We start from the raw sequence: 19,122 nt of genomic DNA, 5'->3' as shown, positions 1-19,122 counted from the left end.
TGGTCTAGGTGTGTTGGTTTAGACTTTGCTTTTTTTTTTTTTCCTAGTTAGTGCTGCTATATTTTGCACGTCTATTTAAGAAATTGCAGGAAGCCATTGTTTGGTCGCTCTATTTCACGTGTCTGAAGGGTGTTAGACCCGAGGGGATGGTCACAGGTGCTTCGAGGGTCTGCTGCCCCGTGTGTTCTAAAGTTTCTGGGGGGATCAGCTGTGCCTGGCACATTTTGTCAATGAGGAACCACAAAAAAACCACTTTTTTTTTAAACTTAACTTTTTTTTTTTTTCCCCTGCATAGGAAAGCAGTTGAACTTTGAATTCCTTCAGAAATTTAAGCCCTGCTGTTGACCTCCAAGGAAATTCGAGGAGCGGTTTTGGACAAAGTACATTTAACTCACCTGAAACTGCTGTTTAATCGGAACGTTGTGCCCCTGATTATTTGCAGCTGAGCCTCCTGACTGCCCACAGCTGAGCCTCCCACTGACGGCCTTTGAGTTTGAAGTTCTTGGTGATGAGCTGGTTTGCATGCAAATGAATAAATAGGAGAGCAGCTGTAGCCTATTAAAACAATTAATTTCCTCTGTAGGATCCAGGCTACAGGAGTGATTGCTTGCTGCATTTCAGGTGTGCACTGGCCAGGCAGTGCATATTTGTGTGGAGGTATGCAGGAACCAGGCACCAAATCCATAGAAGCTGTCCCAATTTAGAGTTGTTATGAAACCCCCCCTGAAATTACTCTGTCGGGCAAGGGATGCCAGTGGGATGGCTGGAGCCAGCAGTGTTTTCCTTGGTTCTCAGGGCAGCCAGTGGGATGGCCACGGTAACCTCCTCAAGTGGAAATACAGATGTGGTCACTGTCAGAAGGACAGAGTCACGGGATGTCCCAGCCATTATCAGCCTCTTCAGCCCTTTCACAGAAGACCTCTTTGGAAGGATTGATGTCACTTACCTCTTGTAAGTAATGGTGTTTTGGGTTGTCACCTTTTGGGAAATTACACTTAAAATAGCAGAAAACATTCTTGACACGATGTGACATATTTGTGCTGTTTCTAAAAATGGAGAGAAAATCTACTTTCATGTCTGTCACATGCATGACTGTGCAAACCTGGGTCTCTGCCATGGTGGACAAGGTTTAATTCTATATTAGCTTCCTTTTGTAAAAGCTTAAAAGAAATGCTGTTAAAAAAAAAAGCAATCGGCAGACAGGCTGTTTGACAGGCAGGTACTGATGGGTCATTTAGGTTTCCCGCCCCCCCGCCCCTTGATAGCAAAAATCCCAGATAACAGCTGTTTGGGGAAAAAGACGTGTGAAGAAACATACCAATAGAAGGCAATGTTTAAGTCTTGCATCTCAAAGTTACTAATATGATTGAGGATTTGAAAATCCACCTGGATTTTTGTAGTGTTAAAACACAAATATGTGGGACTGAAGCAAAAATTCCAAGTTAGCATGTGGATGGTGAAGTTAATTATTGAGGCCTGATCCTGGGAACCCTCTTGAACATGGCTAATTTTGCTGTTCCAGCAGGCTGAATTCACAGTCACTTTTCTATGTGGAGTTTCTTGAATTTGTGCAAAATTAAATTGTTTTCATAGGGAATTATCAAATCTTGCTTTGACACTCTGCAATGAGAAGAATGAGGTTATAGCCCATGCTGCCTTTCTGGACTATCCAAATTGGAATATCACTGATCAGGCTGAATGGGAACCATTCCTGCATGAACATTACCCCAACAATAAGTGCACTGTAAGTAAATTGTGTGATTTTAGTTGAGTTTTCATTTAAGGCTCAGGTATGGCAAATACGCGTGGGTGTCTACAGTCTGTTTCCAGTAGATTTGAGGCTTTCAGGATACAGAAGGTGATGGAGTCCTTGTCAAATCCTCGTGCTGACAAGGGGAACCTTAGTTCTGCAGTGGACTTGGTCAGTGCTGGTGGGGACACTGCTGCTTGTGACTTTCTGGTAGGATCTACAGACTAGAAACAGGCCCTTATGAGTTTAGCACTCAAATGCTCCCCCATCACCAAGTCCAGCTGGGAGCTAGGTCGTGGGATTGTTGAGTAAATAGAGAAAATGTTAAACCTCAAGCCCTCATAAGGTGTGCAGCGTGTGCCATAATAAGGTGTTGGCAGTGCTGCAAGTATCTTTGGGCATTTTGTTAATCAGTTGCTCAGGGTCTTCTGTGATGTTAAGCAATGGCTTGGAGGTAACTGACAAAAACAGTGTTAGAAAATGTGTGCTCTTAAAGGAAGCACCACCAGTACAGCCAAAGGGAGTGTGCAGAAAGGACCTGTGTTTTCCTTGTCATGGACTTTGTTTGTCCCTTGAGCAGCACTTTGTTGGCAGCCACTTCATTCAGGGTACAGCTGTAGCTGCTCTGGGGGTTCTGCTGGGCTGTGATCTCCCTCAGGCTGTCTGGTGGCTCTGCAGGATCTGCTGTAGGGGCCTACAGAGAAAAGACAAGAAAAATGAAGTACTGCTCAGAACCAGTAATAAAAAACACCTTGAAACAGACAGCAGCATTATATTTTTCTAGAATGGAATTTATTTGCTAAAGGAGGTGTATAAGATTCAGTGTTTTAAGTTTCTGCATTGACAGAAGCTCTGAACATTTTCTGGGGTATAATTTGATGAGATGTTGTTGGTAAACTGTAGGTTAAATCCATGCAGGTGTGCTTTTCAAAACCGAGGTCATCTGAACATGGGAATTCTGTGAAGTGTAGTTGACCTGTCTTTTTCCTAGAGTGCAGAAATAATTTCAGGGTCTGAAGTGGGAGTTGACTTGTGTAGAAAGGATTAAGTGAAGATGCTTTACTGGATTGTCTGTTACCAGCAGTATTCAGAAACAGTTACAGTTCATATCTGGTTTACTTGGTGTCCTCTCAGACCTCAACAGTAATATTTTTTATTTCTTCCCTTTGCTTCTAAAAATCAAACAAACTGCCTGATGTGTGGGGATGTCTTTAGATGTTTGTTACAATAGCTTGTTTTCCTGATGCTGATCCATGTACTGCAGCCTCTATTGAAATCGTTCTTGCTCTTAAATTGCTGAAGTTTGTTGGTGCCTCTAGCTATAGGATTTTCCTGTTTCTGCCTGGTATTTGTGTGTCTAACAATGTCATCTTAAAATGCTAAAAGAAATTAGCAAATATGTAATTCTTTGTACTACCTTTAAAGAAAAACCACTCTAGGATTATGAGAAGCAGGTGAGCTTAGGCTTTGAGGGATTTTTTTTAACATTAAAAGAATGTCAGACACATGTTGAATGTTTAGTGTGGTTGAATGTTGTTAGTTAAGAATTAATACTGTTCAATATGAAATGTACAGTGTATATTGCAGTCAAACAATAATAAACTGAGTAGAAAGAAAAAATGTTGCAGAAGCACAAAATTATATAAAGCACTTTAATCACATAACTTTACCCACACATGCTTTGTAGTCACTTATGTGTATTTTGCTGCTCCTTGAGTGCAGATCACATATGTTGTAAATGTGTATGGGTACTAATACTTGGGCTGATGGAATAAACATGAGCTGCATGATGTGTAGACTTTCACTCCTTGTTTTGCAGCCTTTGAACATGCTCTTTGTGCATCTCTTTGTGGCAAAGGAAGGTTATGCAGCTGGATGTTCCCACGAAATTGTTAGGTGAGTGCCTGTGTAACCTTGGGTAGTGAGGCACGTGCCCTCTCCTGCTGTCAAATCATGTTTGCCAAGTCAAGCAGTCTCATCCAGATGCCCCATCAGAGATCTGCCAGCAGAGGCCTGATATCTTAAATATTTCACCACTGGGAAACTGCTATAAAAAAGAGGATGTTTGAAATCTAAAGATTGGGAAATTTGAAAGAAATAAGGTAGGAAAAGCCAGTCAAAGTTACCCGGATAAATTTCACATGATATTGTCAGAAATGTTTAAATTGTTGAGCCATGTGAACTTATGAAGGAAGGTTAGAGACACTGGAGAGAAAAAAAAAGTAAAAAAAAAAAAAGCTAGCTGCTGTCTGTCATTGAGTGTAATAATGAAAGACTGCATATGTTTATTTGTCCAGGAAAGCTTTCATCTTACTACCAGAACTGCAGTTTATACTTCTCTTTATACCAGCTGAGAAGAGGTTAGGTAAGAGCTTAAAGCTGTTTTATTCTTGAAGTGAAAGCAATTGCAAATCTAATTAATATGCACTGAGAGCTTGTTGTGGTGTTCCTTTTTTAATACTGAGAAGAGTTATCAGTTTCTAGACATGTGAAAAACATCACCTAAAAGTATCTTCTTGTGAAGATCCCATGTGCAAGAGGTTCCATGCTCACTGCAGCAGCCATTCAGCAGTCTGTCTTGTCCCTGCAATCTTTAAATTTGCCAGAAACAGGCCATCAGAAAGGAGTAAAGATCTCAGAAATCAATACCTGCAAGTTTTGTGAAGATTTCTGGTTGAATAGAGCCAAGAGACTTGAAATTGGGCACATTCTCTTACTTAGCCAAGCCAGTGCAGACTGGAAGAGGACACTTTGGTGAGGCTCAGAGGGGCTGCTGGAGACACAGAGGGAAACTCAGATTATTTCCTCTAGAACAGAGGTACAAAGGTAGAGAATACACATGTTAAGCCGAGAACAGCACCAGATTTGGCATTTTGGTCCTGAATTCCGACTGATAAACCAAGCATGCACTTGATTGAGCTGAAAAGGGAGCTGAAACTTTTCTGATATGCCAGCTTCTAGAGGTGTTGGTTCCAAGTCACACTAAAAGACTGTAATGGTGTGTCAACTATAGAAAATGGGGCCTGAATTAAGGGTTTTGTCAAATCCACCCTGGCAACCAACATCAGCTTTCCTTCAGCATTGTGAGTCCTGGCAGAGCTTCTCCAGAGGTGTAGAGAGATTGCTTTCTACCAATTTCTGATTGCTTTGAAGTTTATTCAGGTTTGGAATGCTGGATTAATTAGATGACTTTGGTGATAATGCTCACAAGTTTATGCTGCTGTCATTTCAGCCTCATTGCCTAACTTAAAAGATACAGAGCATTTTACTATCTGTGGTTTAAGTTTGAAACTCCATTTTCCTCAGACAGTTTTGCTGCTAATTTAAAGCTTGCATAATGAAGTTTCTCTGTTGCCCTGACAGGTTTTAGCCATTCAGAGCTGGACCTGGGGGATGTCTTTGAAAGGATCATGCCTGCTCCACACTCACGCATGGAGAGACGTTTCACCTTGCTGGCATGCCCGAGGCATCGGTGTCACCCACAGCTGTACGTGCGCCAAGCAAGGTAACACAGCTCCTTGATCCTGCTTCCCTGAGCACATCTGGCTGGGGGAAACTGAAGCATTTTCCTTTTTTGGTTTGCAGCATCAGTAACTTGGCTTGACTGCTCTGGTTTTCCGTGATAACCAAACTAGGTAGTTCTAGGATTATGCTGGTTTTGTTCTACTTCATCAGAAAATGTATTTTTTGAATGCTAGTTAGCTATGTAGGAAGACTGTTTTTTGCCAGTGATGTTTATTCTGTGATCTGCTGGATGAACTAGACTGCTGTTACTACTCTTGGTTTTTCCTGCCATGTGTGTTCTGCCTGTGCCAGTGTTGCATCCACAACGTGAGAAATGCCAAGTTTCTGACCCAGGGGCCTGGTGATTTTCCTGTTGTTGTTGCTGTGGAGATGCTTCCTTGTAGTGTGGTTGAAATAGAACATGTATCCATCAAATTTTGGGTTACTTGTCCTCTTCACCATGGGAAGACTGCTGCTAGGGTAATGTTTTATGAAGCAGTAGTTTCATTGACTCTGATTTATTCCGGAGTTTTTGCAGGTAGTAAATGTAAGTGTTGCTTTGTGGCTAGGTAGCGGAGTGGTGATTAAATTAGCATTTCTGAAGCCTGCAGTGGAGACTGAAGTTTAGGGAGAAGTGTATTCCTTGGAGACTCAGTACATGGTATGGATTTGGGGGGGGGTCTGTACTGACCAGTGCCTGCAGATGGTGATGCCACATTGAGAATGTCTGATTGGTAAAGCCCCACACTGTTAGTTTATGGCTTGTTCATGCTGCCAGCTTGGGCTGCATTCTGACAGGAGTCTGTCTCAGAGAGGTGTTTTGTTGTATATATTGAATTTTACCACATGGGTCTGAAGCAAATTTGCAGCTTGTGCTCCTCCTGTTGCTTGACTTTTGAGCATTTTAAGAAAAAGGCCTGAGGCCTGACCTTTGCCACTTCACATCCTCCTACTGTAGCTCTGGATATTTCAACATGTTAAAAATCTCTCTCATACTAACTAGATGTACAATTGTTAGGCTTTTTGAGTGTTTCTTTTGAGTTGTCTATCACCTATAACTAAATGAATGGACTTTTATGTAGAGAAGGCATCAGTAGGTGAGTTAATGCCTGAAGATTAAAAGTCTTTCCATGTCTTCATTCTGACTATCATGTTTGTCCTTTTTTTCAGTTTAAGCTAATTTATTTTTGGTAGTCATTGGATATTGTCAATTGAAATGTTCTTTTGCATGGCTGGAAATGTCACTTAGGCCATAGCAATATTCCTGATAAGAGCTGCCATCTTGTCTGCGCTTTTGGTAGCTTGTTATAAAAAGTAAAAATCTCTTTAGCTTTGGTATTAATAGAAAATTAACTGGGAAACTGGTTTTCCTCTGAAATTACACAGTGGTGATACAAAATTCATACTTCAGTGTTGCCCATCAATGGATAACAGGTAAGGCTAATTTCTGTTTGCAGAAGGAGCTCTGTCTTTCCCTTCTCTCTGCATTCACCCTGTGCTTCACTGGCATCCATAGTAACAGTCAGTGGGAGCCCTTAGAGACTCCTCTGTGGATGTTGTCCTCAGCCACCTGCCTAGCAACATGTTCTGGGGCAGTGAGAGGAGATTAGCCTAATCTCTGTCCCCTCTTCCCCTGCTTACAGAGGGCGAAAAGCAGCTGTAAACTGATACTTTGTTTAGCCATCGATTTCGAACTTACTCTCTGTCTGGCCTCTATAATGTAAAAATGTGTCAGAATGCAGCCCACTAAGCGCTGATGTTTAAGGTTCTTGCTGCTGTCTTGTCCAGATCCTGACATTTTGGGTTTGTGCCCTGTAGGCAAGAGTCAAATTTGCAGCTCTGTGCTTGCACTCACAGTAGAGGAATTTAGTGGCATTTTTATATTGGAAAGATTACTGGGGTTTGGAAAGTTTCTTTACTTTCTTAAATAGTATGGTACTGGTGGGAGATACTAAAAGCTGAAAAACCAATTTAAAATGGTTGTGTTCCTACAGAGCAGTGTACAGGGAGATGAATGGGTGTGTGCAGAGTCCCATTGACTGTCACAGGGTCAGTGTTCAGGAACTGCCATCTGCACCTTTGTGTGTGATCTTGTCCTGTGTCCCACAGAGCAGAATGACATAGGGCACTCAAAACACCTGGCACAATGTTCCACTTGGAGGGGATGTATGTCTGTTATGGACTCCACGAAATAACAGGGTTCAATTAGGATACAGTCTTGTTCTGTTACCCCTCTTTGTTTGGTTGTTTTTTTTTTTTTGAGCTCTGAGAACTTAACAGATTTGCTGTACTAATTAATTGTGCTGATGTGGTGATGTTCTGATAATAGAAAACCTCACTGCAGATTTTCCTTTGGGATACTTCCTGTGAAGGAGATGAGGGTAACCATTTTGGTTTGAGGGTTAAGGAATGAGTTACTGTAAATTTTTATGGAGCTCTCATGGTTGCTGGAGCTTCATTTTAATTGAGGGGGAAAAAAAAGCAGGAACAAGGTCAGAATCCTAGGGGTCCCTAGCTTTGGTTACAAAGGTGGTCTTACCCAGAGGTCACACCCGTTCTGGTGTGCAGGAGCAGCAAAAGCATCCAGAGACCCCCTGACCATCTCTCCTGTGCTGGAGTCAGGCAGTGCTTAGGAACTCGAATGGTGTTTGATACAATGAGAAACAGAACCTCTTTTGCCCAGCTGTGTTTTCTTTAAGGCTCCTTCCAAATCTGGACCCACATAAAAAGTAGCACTGAGAATCTGTTTATTGTTTCTGGGTTCCTGCTGTGCGGAACAATAATCTCCAGTTTACAGGAATCGCATACAGGCACTTCCCTACCTGAGCAGTGGGACCCTGGAACACAGCAGGAGCTTTCCCCAAAACCCTGGGAAGCTCCGAAGTTCCTGGTTCTCCCTGGCGGAGCACGTTTGTGCATCCCTGACAAGCGAGGGAAGCGCCGCGGGCCGGTCCCGGTTCCCGTTCAGCAAGAGGAGAAGGTTTGTGCATCCTAAGAGAAGGAGCCCGTGCCTGGTGGGGCCGCCGGGTGGCGGCAGAGACCGCGCAGGGCTCCGCCAGCCCCGGTGTCGCCGCCAGCCCCTGTGTCGCCTCTCGGGGCCGGAGCCGAGTGTTCCTGGGGTGTCGGTGTGATAGCCGAGGTAGCCGCCTGCTCCCGGCCCAGAGCAGGGAGGGTTTCCCCTGCAGTTTGTTGCAGTTGTTCCTTTTAGCAGCCCAACAAAGCCACAGTTTCCTCTCTGCTGCTTTTGGTTGTACCGCTCAATTCCAGCGTATTTCCAAGAGATAAATACAAGTGACTTCATGTTATTGATAGCGGTTGAGTGCTAAAACTGGTTTGCCACCCACCTTTGTGCCATAGTCTCAGCATGGGTGACTCAGGAATTCTGCCACTGTTCTGGTAAAAGTGCTGGATTTTCTTATTCAGAGTTACATTGACCCTGGCTATAAATAGCAGTCTAGTGGGAAAGAGTCTCTGTTGCCTGTTTAAAAAAAAATCCATGTAGGTTGGGACCTGTATGAGTGCTCCACTACAGTTGTAGGAGAGTGAGGCAGGAGAATCTTAAGTTGGGATTCCTGTATATTTTCTTAGGGCAAGAGAAGCATCTCCACTGAGCAGTGTAGATTTTGGTGGGTTCTGCTGGTTGTTGGGTGTGGTTGTCTCTGGTGCTGAGACTCCCACTGTAGTGTGCACTGGGAATGTGTCCTAGGTGAAGTGATTTGTGGGTGCAGGCTTTGGAACAAGTATTTGTAATATTTTTTCCATATGTTAATGGAGTAGAACAGAAGTATCAGGGCCTGTTAATGGCAGAGCCTTAGGACATTACCTGATCTCTTTTTTGTAGGATGGAAGATTATGACGATCTCATGCTAATCTGGACACCTCAAAGTGAGACTCTGAAGGAAACCTATGGTGAATATCTCCTTGTTGATCTCATAGAACGTGAAGGTGAAGAAAATCAGGCAGCTGTTTGTGAGGTCAGTTTGCCATGACCTCTAGTTTTGTCTGATCATAGCCTTGGTGATGTCCTGTGTGACAGCTCACTCTAGGTCAGAGGATAAAAACATCAGCTCACCTGTAAAAAGTAGAATTCATGCTCTGTACCCACACGTGAGTGACCTTCTCAATGTAGTTTGTGTCTGTCCTCAGGAGTGATGTTTCCACTTCAGAAATGAAGCAGCAATTCCCAGTCATTTTCAAGTAATTTGGACAGACTGTCTTGATGAAGCCATGGTGTCATTTTAGACGTTTGCATTATAGCTGACCTGTTTTCATTCCCAGTGAAAGCTAATATTGCATGTGAAAATGAGTAGCCAGTAATCCTTTTGCAGTTTTAAGTCCTGTAGATAAATTTTTCTTTCTCTTGGCTCAAACAAATTTTTGCTGAAATGAAGACAAACCCAGGAATTAATTTAAATAAGAAAGGAGTGGTAATAGTTCTCCTGCTGAAAATTCCTGTTAAGATTTTCACGTGTTGGTAATTGTGAATGGTAGTGCAAGCTGATAGGCAATATAACCTCCTTAATTCCTGAAATCTGCTTTTTGTGGCAAATGGTTTTATAAAATTGCAACATGTAATCACTGCCATTGGGAGCCAAATGGGAAACAATGCACCATTAGTGTAATGGCACATTGCAGAGGGCTGTTGCTATAAATAAGACATTCCAGTGGCATGTTCAGAGCTCAACGTGAGACCACCAAAAGGTGTTCCAAGCCCCCAGTTTATCCCAGCTGCCACTGCCACGGCGGGCTGGGAAAGCACCTCCACGCAGACCATGATGGATGCCAGCTTCCCCTGTGGAGAAGGAAGCTGGCAGCCTCTTTTTGCACATATGGTAGATGGATTGCTTAATCAGCCTCTGCTGAGCCTTGGGCCTGAAATTACACAGCAGCCAGGCAACTGTGGCACCCCGGCTTTGTTGGTTACACAAACAAGGCAAACAAACAATCACTTGTTGTGTGAGGGCAGAAAAATTAAACGTCACCCTTTTTCAAGTCTTTATTGATGTGCTGATGGCTTGATAAAACAGCCGTACAAATCCAGCATTTGAGTTTTCATTAGGTTTATAAAGGCTTTCATTATGTGTTTTGAGGAGGAACAAAAATGTGTTTTGATAATGTGTTTCACCAGAAAGTTGCATACACTACTAAAAATTTGAGCGCTTCCTTCTTCTAGACTTATCCCAGTTAAAGCCAGAAGCTCTCCAGCATGCCAGTTCTCCCTGGTCCCAGTGTGTGTCCTGCTGAGGGCTGCAGCTTGCTGAGAACTCCAGCAGCAATCGGGCATCCAGAGTAATGTGGGTGCCAGCATTGCAGGGATCCCATCACTTCCACGTTTGCCAGAGCATTTGGGTTTTAAGACTAGCTCTTGGGTTTTTTTCAGAACACAGAAGTATTTGGGGCTTACAAGTGTTGCAAATAATACATACTGCATTAGGTATTCCTTATATTATACAGATTTGATTTCTTGAGTTAATTTCTTAGAAGAATTAAATACACCCTTCAGTTTAACCCCCATTTGGGTCCAAATCAGTGTGCAGTAATGAGCCAGCTATTACAGTTAACTGAATGCAGGTTCTACTTCAGCTGCACTGCAACTTTAAACAAAATGATACATTTTTGGAAGTATGTTGTGTATTTGCCATCACAAATGTTTTACTGGAACTCCAGGTCATTATTTGGCCTATATATATAAACCTAATACTCTTGCAAGTCATAGCTAAAAAAAGAATTAGAACATCTACTGTAGAGATCCTAGTACCTATGTTACAAGGCAAAAGATAAAAGAGGATCTTTAACTTTTGCTGAAATATTTCCTTTATAGTTTTCCATTATGCACGGTCAGAGATGGAACATAAAAGCTGATGTTTCAGAAATTTTTTGTTCCCTTTTTTTGTGCTTTCCTACAATGACAGGTTCATGTGACATGGCTTTTATCTTCCAGGTTGGTGGCACTGCAGTAGGATTCATGAGCTTATGTTCTGATGTGAACATTTCCTTGTTACAAGAGTGTTTTGACTTGGGGCCTTTCCATGGGTTCTGCAAACCATATCCTGAGGATACTCTCGAAGTGCCACTGAAGCCAAGTGTTCAAGGAGGTATCTATATTCTAAAGTGCTAAATACATTCAAGGTGTGTTTGTGTCTAGCTTCTGAGTAGGTTTTGCAGAAGGTTGGAAAAGGATATATAGGTTTACTAGGAAGAAAACACAAACTAACATACCAGGTTTTGAAGTAGGATGCCTGGTGGTTTTTTAATTGAGGAGGGGAATTTTGATAGCCCTGGTCTCTGACACAGAAGTGACTGTTGTTTGTGGGGAGCTGGACTGTACCAACTATGGGATAAATTTGGGCTTGAAGTTTCAGAAAGCTGTTGTGTGGCATATACTATCTGTCAGATACAGTTGTGCTGTTAAAGGAAGATGTGATTGTAAAATCTGGTGGGTGATGAAGTGAGGTCTGTTGGTAGCTGAGCAGCTGGCCTAACTGTGCCTGTTACATTGTCCTGTTGACTTATGTCATCTTTTTTCCTTGTGGTTTAGCTTCTGCTCTTTGCTTGTTGTTTGCAGTCTCCTGGGTTACCGGATTTTGGGAGATCAGGGACTGTCTCTTTATTTTGCTTTTATATTGGGCTCGATATAGCAACACATGTGCTAGCTGCTTCCTGTGAGTGATAAAAACCAGTAGCACAAATATGTCACCTGTTTGTAGAACAGAAATGTCATGTAAATGATTTACAGTTGTTGTCTTCATTTTTCAGTGTCAAAGGGCATTTTGTGCAGAAGGGCAGCATCTTGCTATCTACTAATTATCAGTAGTGGAATAAAACACCTCCACCACTAGGTTATGTATCTGCTTTTCTGAACACAAAGCAGCAGGCAAAAAAGGCAACCAGGGAGCTGCAGGGCTGTCACCAGCTGGTACCTTGAAGCTGGCAGTCACAGAACAGAAAAGGGAGAGAAACGGGTCTTGTAGCTGCTCCTGTGGACTTCCCCTCCCCTGCAAGGAAGCATCTTGCACATAGGAGATGGAGGAAGCTGCCTGTCTCCTGTTTGATCCTGTGCTCCTGCAGCTCCAGGAGTATTAGTTCAGAAGAGGTGACAGATGTGGGTAGGAGGAGGAGTGGGACTGAGGAGGGCGAGAGATCACCCAGGAGCCAGAGCCCAGTCCTGGGCTGTCTGCTCTGAGTGACCCTGCTTGAGCAGACGCTTGGGCGAGGTGACCAACCACCAGGGCTCTCTCCCAGCCTTACCCATCCCAGGGCTGTTCCTGGTTCTGGTGTCCTCTCTCCTTCTCCAGAGCCTCTAAGCTGTAGGTCTGTGTTTTCTGGCAAATTCTGTGCTGCTGAACTTTTCAGTGAGAATGTAGTTACAGGGTTTGACAATACAGCTGTTATGTGTTTATCATTTAGGAAATCTGTGGAACTTCTTCTAAATGTTAGCACTTAGCATGAGCAGCTATGTTCTGTTCAGTTTCTTGAGAATCTGACATCTGAGTGCCTTTTAGAAATGTTTTAAGCACCATGGCTAGCAGTTCTGTGAATCTATCTCCCTTCTTTTCTCTCTTCATTTAAAAACTTTATTAGTTTTGATGCAGTCCTGTGAGTTGCCGTCAGGTAAGACTTCTTAAAGTAGTAATATCCCTTTATTTGGAATGACAAGTGCAGCTCTGGGGAAAAATAATTATTTGTAGCTTGAGTGCAAATCATTAATGATTGTAGAGGTTTTGGCTTGCCAATGGTTTGATTTCCTGGCCAATGTACCAATTATGTAGTGGGTCTAGTGCTGGCTAAGTGCCAGTGTACTTACTAGAATATATTTACTTATTTCCTTGCTGTGATATAAGCATTAGGAGAAGGAGGGCAAAACAGGCACAAACATTAAAGGGTATAAAGAAAACACAATTAAGAGAAAAATAATAAGAAACAGAATGAAACCTTCAGAGCAGTTTTCCTCCCCCCACCTTCTTTCCTTTCCCACTGACAACATAAGAAGACAAAACTTTGAGTTGTCTTTATTCAGTCTACTTAAGGAGAGTAATCTGTCTTGTTATACTGTGGAGACTTTGCCACAAGAAACAGTTCTCTTGTGGCTTCAATGTCACAGTGAATCAGCTGCCTGGGAAAGAAAAAAATCTGCTTGCAGTGTGAAAAGTCCCTCCCATACTTTGCAGCTATCTCACAGCTGCTTTCCTGGGCCATGTCAACTTATTAGGGTGCTATTTTAAGGATGAGCTGTTCTAGCATAAAAACAGAAGTTATTTTAATGCATCTTTGGGAATAGAGGTTTTCTATTGCTACTTTTGGAGCAAAGTTTCTCATCTCTTTCTGTTCAAGTTTCTTATTGGATTACAGTAACATCTATTTTCTTCATTACTTGTGCCTTGGCTTACAGTTGTGGTCGGACACTACGTCCCCTTAATGCATTTCTATGAGTTACAGGGAAAAAAGATGTATCAATTATATCTTTTCTGTATCCTTACAAGAGGATTTCAGCCTAAGACTAAGGCATCTTCTCAATCTGCTCCCATCTAGAATTTGCCTCTTTTTTTCACTGATCTCAGAGTCCCACGTTGTTGTCTCTACGTGTCTTCACTCTCTCCTTTTCCTTATTTGGGAGAGAAATTGGTGCTTGTAGATTCATTTGTTCTCAAGCTTTATCAACTGAAACAGTTTTTTATAGAGTTCTGCAACGCTGAAGGGTTGATCTCATCCAGGCTCTGCATTGGGGAAATCGCTCACCATGCCTCCCGCTGCTGGTCACAGGGTCTCCGCTGGCACCGTGCAAGTTGTGCCAGCACCACCCCTATATCTTTCTAAGATAGCTGTGGCCATGTGACACTGCTCCAGCTGCTCTGATCCCAGCTGCACAGCCCCAACCAAATGGCTGCTCCTGGCCCCAGCCCCTCCTGGCCTCGGGGCTGCCCCCAGCACTGACTGTGGGGCCGTTCCCAGTGCTGGTCCCCGAGTGAGCCACGCTGAAATAGTTGCGGTCACATGGCGCTGCCTGGCTGTGTGGTGTGGCCACGGCTGCACCGACCTCAGCAGAGCAGTCCTGGCTGCTTTGGCCAAGCAGTCCTGGCTGCGTGCTCACCTGCAGTGCCAGGACAGTTCCAGCAGCATGGTGAGGTGGCAAAAATCCCAGCCAAGCAGTGCACCGACCTGGCTGTATGAGCCCCGTTGTGTGGGGCCAGCCCTGCCCAACCTGTTTAAAGGCCAGAAGCCAAAAGAGTTTTTCCAATGCTTCCTTCATTTTTAAATGTGCTGTTCCACAGGGGCGTGTTTAACTCCTTCAGGTGGTCTAACCAGGTGTCAATCTCCAAACTTAGCCAGCTGATTGGCCCTTCAAAACCAGCCAGTTCATTAGCTCTGGCAGGTCCTGACAGGGAACTACCCTCCCTCTCCCCAACTGAAAAATCAGGCTTTTGTTAAACCACAACAATGATCTTGGGTGCATGAGGAGAAACTTGAGTATCATAAGATGAGAGCCTGACTCTGGTGCTATTCCTAGAGAGAGACACTAGAAACCTAATAGCAAAGTTGTCCCTTCACTGCTCAGCAACATTAATTCTGTTATCATGGAATAGTAGTTAAAATTTTTGTTGTAGCTTTGCACATTTTAGAATAGAAGGGTTGCATCCCAGTAGTCCATTGTTAAGCCTTTCCAGCATAAAGGTCAGCCCGTGTCCTTGAAATCTGTTGCAGTGTTAGTCCCATGTAGTTTGCATTTGTGGATGTTGCAAAGCCTTGCCCATTCCATGAAGGCTGCTTTAGTGGCTGTGTTGAGAACTTGCTGCTGGATGGTGTCCTGCTGTGAGGGCAGAGCAGGTTCAGTGGCCTGACATCAATAGAAGATCTGGATTTGGCTTTATGGAATCTGAAGGCTGGAAATTTTAAAATGTAAGCTGCATTCCTTCGTAGTTTTATGTTCCTACATATAAAAAGGTTATTTTTTCAAGCTCTTTAGCTTTAAGTAGAGACCGCAGGTTGATATTTTTTTCCTTTCAAAATGTAATGCTGAATAATAATGAAAGAGTATACAACAGTCTGTACTGATATGCCACTTAGGTTTCAGGGTAATTACAGTAATTTGGTTGTTACTCTATATGGTGTCATGAATTAGTTGCTAGAAAACATGATGCAGTGGGAATGATTCAAGGGCTTTTCATCAGGCCTCATGGTGAACTGGCTTCTTGATCCTGATGACTGTACCTCAGCTAAGAACCCAGCAATCACAGAATTATTTTAATTTTCTTTGTTTGTGGTCTTTACTTGATTTAGTGATAGTATTTCAGTTCTTCACATCACTCGTGTACAGCATGTCTGTAAACAGCAACGCAGCCACGTCTGACGGGAGTGGATGGTGGAGCCATTAAGGATTTGCATTTTAGTATAGAGTCAGAAACAACATATCAATATTTACATGACAACAAGAGACTTGTATTAATTAACTTCTGACACCTGCAAGGCTGTTGGTAATGAGAAATGGAGCTGGTTAATCAAGACGACATTTGATCATTTCTGTGAAGGCTCACATCTGTGATACCCCCAGAGAATCCATGATTCCTAACCCCCTCATTTCTCCTTGCCCTGCATGTTGCATCTGCACTCTTTTATTGACTGAGAAACAGATTTTGAGACAAGATTTTTTTTTTTTCTAATTGCTTCTGGCTATTTTTTTTTCTAATTGCTTATTTTAAACCTTTGAGGTATTTTTTTAAAAGTGCCCATTACTGTGTGAAGAAATGCTTCTGTCTATGAACGTAGCTTATGTGGGTGTCCCAAGGTAAAGTTTGGAGGGAGAAGGGATGATTTCTGTTGTTTTCTGAAGCTTATTTTGTGTTCTTCTTGGAGCTCAGAAACATTTATTTCCTTAATGTTACTGGATTTTCCAAATGCAAGGGTGTCCTTGCTGGATGAGTTTTCTTCAGCAGCAACATCTACACCTCAAGAGTTTATTGTGTAAAACTTATAAAGGAATTATGATACCTATTTCTTGTCTCTTACTGTGCCAGTAAGAGCTCTGGTCTGACTGGGATTTAACCTGAATTTCAATTATTTTAGGAGAACTAATCTGAGAATGAAGAGCCCTTGTTTGTCTAAAGCAAGTTAGCAACACATGGGGTTTAAGATATCAGTCAATACACTGGCTCCTGTCTTTCAGTTCAGATAGGGCACAGATTTGACACAGGGGTATACACAAGTTAGGAATTGCTTCCAAACTGTCTTGTTCAGGTCTTATTTTACAACCAATTCCTTGGATTTTGATGTGGTTTTTTTGTTTTTTTTGCTTTGAAATCAAATGGTGTAATGAAGCTCTAGCCAAGTAATTGTAGGAGGGTCTGCTTTAACAGTTGGTAAAATGAAACCTTTTGATAGAAGTAGCCTGGCCCACTCCAGCTATTGCTGTGATTTTGAGAGTCAAACTCACATTATTAAATCTTGTGCACTTTCTCTTTTACTTTATTCAGATGAAGGTGAAAGCAACCAAACAAGTCAAAAGCCGGAGCCTGTTTCTTCTCAAAACTTGGAACGTGTTCCTGGTGCAGATGCAGCTGTGCAGGTAATGCTGCACAGTGCTGCTGTGCACACACCCAGCAGTGCTGCTGGCTCTCAGAACTGATACAGAGCAAGGCTGCCAGAGATGAGGACAAGCAAATGCTGCTGAATTTCCCTCCTGCTCTGGCCCACGTGTGCCTCTGCTCTGGGGCACAGGTCAGAAGCTGTTCTGGCTGGGGTCTGGAGGGAAGGGGTCAGAGTGAGTTTACCCATCCAGTTCCCCATGAGCAGCCATCAGAGTGGGAAGAAAGGGTCATGGAGAGGAGAGGAAGGATGGGGCTTAACTAATAAAACACTTTGTGAGGTGTTGTAAGGGAGCCCTTGTCTGTTACTGTTGCAGAAAGGTGGAGCTGTGACCGTTTCCCAGACTGAACCGCCGGTAGGTAATGTCATCGACGTGGGCTCTAAAGGCTCAGCAGCACCTCTGCTGGAGGAGGGGGATTTGCATCCTGTGAACGGAGGAGCTTCAAATGTTTTCAGTATCCGTCTGTTTTGTATCGATGAGGAGTATGAAAGTAGGTAAGTATGGAGGAAGAGTCACTGCTTTCCCATTAATAGCCATTTTCAAGGTTATGTTTTCAGGACAAATCAGAAAGTGACAGCACCTGCTGTGGTTAGATAGGATTTTTTGTGACCTCTTTCTTATCTGCTTCTTTTATCTTCAGTAATAATGTTTTGACCTCCACTTGTAACTTCCTAGCTTTGACAGGTCTATGGGGGCAAAACGTGAAAAATTTTTTTTTTGTTGGAAAAAATGTGAGTTGAGGTTGTGGAAAAAGGCTGATGTTTCCTTCAATGGAGACACTCATTCTGAAGCTGGCTAGCTGCAAGAAGAGCTACATGTTACAGTAGTTCTCATCTCATTGCATGGGGCAATAAAGCTGTTTTTAGCTCTGCAGGTAAATGTTCCCATTCTAAACTGAAAGAAATGATTCTGTTTTCTAGAATTCTCTACAGCTGGGGGAGATAAAGGGATTTTCTCTTAACATGATTGCTGCTCCTGAGCTCACACTTAGATCCTGGTGGATTAGAATAGGGCTATAAATAGGGTTTAGACTTTTTTTCCTAAAATTTCTCTCCACACATGAATATGTTCAACCACACCAGCAGAAACTTCTCCAGGAGTAGAGATACATCTATCCTGTATTTTGCTTTCTACCATCACTCTTCAACGTGATGGTAGAAAGGAAAATACAGGATAGATGAAGCAGCTGAGCACACCCAGGATCTTCCATGCTTTCAAATCCATGTCATGTCTGCAGACAGCAGGCATCAGGATAAGGGCTTGATAGAGGAGTTGAACATGTGTAGTACAGCATCTGTCTGCTCAGTCATTGGTGAGTAGTAGCCTTTGAACTCTGGCTTAAAAGACATGTAAGAGTAAACTTCACTGAGAAGAAAAATGAGAATTCCTTGAAAACTGGTTCTATTTATTGAGCAGTTTCTTGATTAAGCAGGGCACCTACCCAAGGGGATCAAACACTGAATCTGCTGCAAATGCAAATATACAAAGTTACCAAAAACACAGCGAAAGGCAAGACATTGCCTTTTGTGTACACATTTCCAAAGTGATATACCCAGTACCAGAGCTCAAGTTTGTTAAGAACTAGTTTAATTAGTGAAGTGCAGGAAGTCAACGTAGAAGATCTGTGTTGTACTTAGAAACATTGACCAACTAATGTGTGATAAGAACTGTGTGATGCACTGCTGAGAGACTGTGCCAGAACAGTTAATTGAGGGACACTCTAGTGTAAAACTTCAAGCAAGATACTTACTGCAGAATAAGAAAGCTTTATATTGAAATATTACTGAGGCAAGGGGCTTGCTCTGGAATGATTCCATTACACTGAAACGGCAGTTCAGAGCTTTGCAAGAGATTTGTCAGTAAATAATCTCACTGTAGGCTTCTTGCGTTCTCTGCTCATAGCTTCCTGTCCTAAGGATCTGTCTGTTTCTTGCCTCCTGAGCTCTGTGCTCTGTTTGCTGTTTCTGTCCAAGACATTTCTCACTGCATTTATCCTTCAATGCTGTGCTCCCAGTTTTTTTTTTACCTGGAGACATCTGTAGAGCAGTATGGATTCCAAGATGGGTATCAGGAGGAGACAGCATTCCTGTCTGAAGACTTTTCCTAAGATTACCTCATGCAGAGCTGAGGAATCTGTAGGTCTTGGTGTTTTCAAACATTTTGCTTGTACGCTTCTCTGACTTGCCTTTGCTTGGTCCACCTGCCTGTAGAAGAAATATTAGCAAAGCAAATATATGTAAAGGAGGGCACAAGGTGATGCTGGCTGCCTCCTGGAATCTTGTCCTGAGGG

At 42.8% G+C, this 19,122-nt stretch overlaps 1 protein-coding gene across 1 annotated transcript in view; it reads left to right on the top strand.

The window, feature by feature from the left end:
- Positions 1 to 723: 723 nt before the first annotated feature.
- CFAP61 (cilia and flagella associated protein 61) overlaps positions 724 to 19,122 on the top strand; it is an 89,163-nt gene continuing 70,764 nt past the window's right edge. Inside the window, exons 1-9 of the mRNA XM_031058307.1 lie at positions 724 to 951; positions 1,594 to 1,744; positions 3,570 to 3,646; positions 4,048 to 4,115; positions 5,114 to 5,255; positions 9,096 to 9,228; positions 11,196 to 11,349; positions 16,720 to 16,811; positions 17,148 to 17,326. Of these exons, the coding sequence (XP_030914167.1) occupies positions 749 to 951; positions 1,594 to 1,744; positions 3,570 to 3,646; positions 4,048 to 4,115; positions 5,114 to 5,255; positions 9,096 to 9,228; positions 11,196 to 11,349; positions 16,720 to 16,811; positions 17,148 to 17,326 (1,199 nt within the window). The 5' untranslated portion in view covers positions 724 to 748. The remainder of the gene's footprint in view (positions 952 to 1,593; positions 1,745 to 3,569; positions 3,647 to 4,047; positions 4,116 to 5,113; positions 5,256 to 9,095; positions 9,229 to 11,195; positions 11,350 to 16,719; positions 16,812 to 17,147; positions 17,327 to 19,122) is intronic.

The sequence above is a fragment of the Geospiza fortis genome, unplaced genomic scaffold, assembly GCF_000277835.1.
Source record: "Geospiza fortis unplaced genomic scaffold, GeoFor_1.0 scaffold275, whole genome shotgun sequence".
NCBI lineage: Eukaryota > Metazoa > Chordata > Aves > Passeriformes > Thraupidae > Geospiza > Geospiza fortis.
This window is presented reverse-complemented; position numbering and strand designations above follow the sequence as displayed.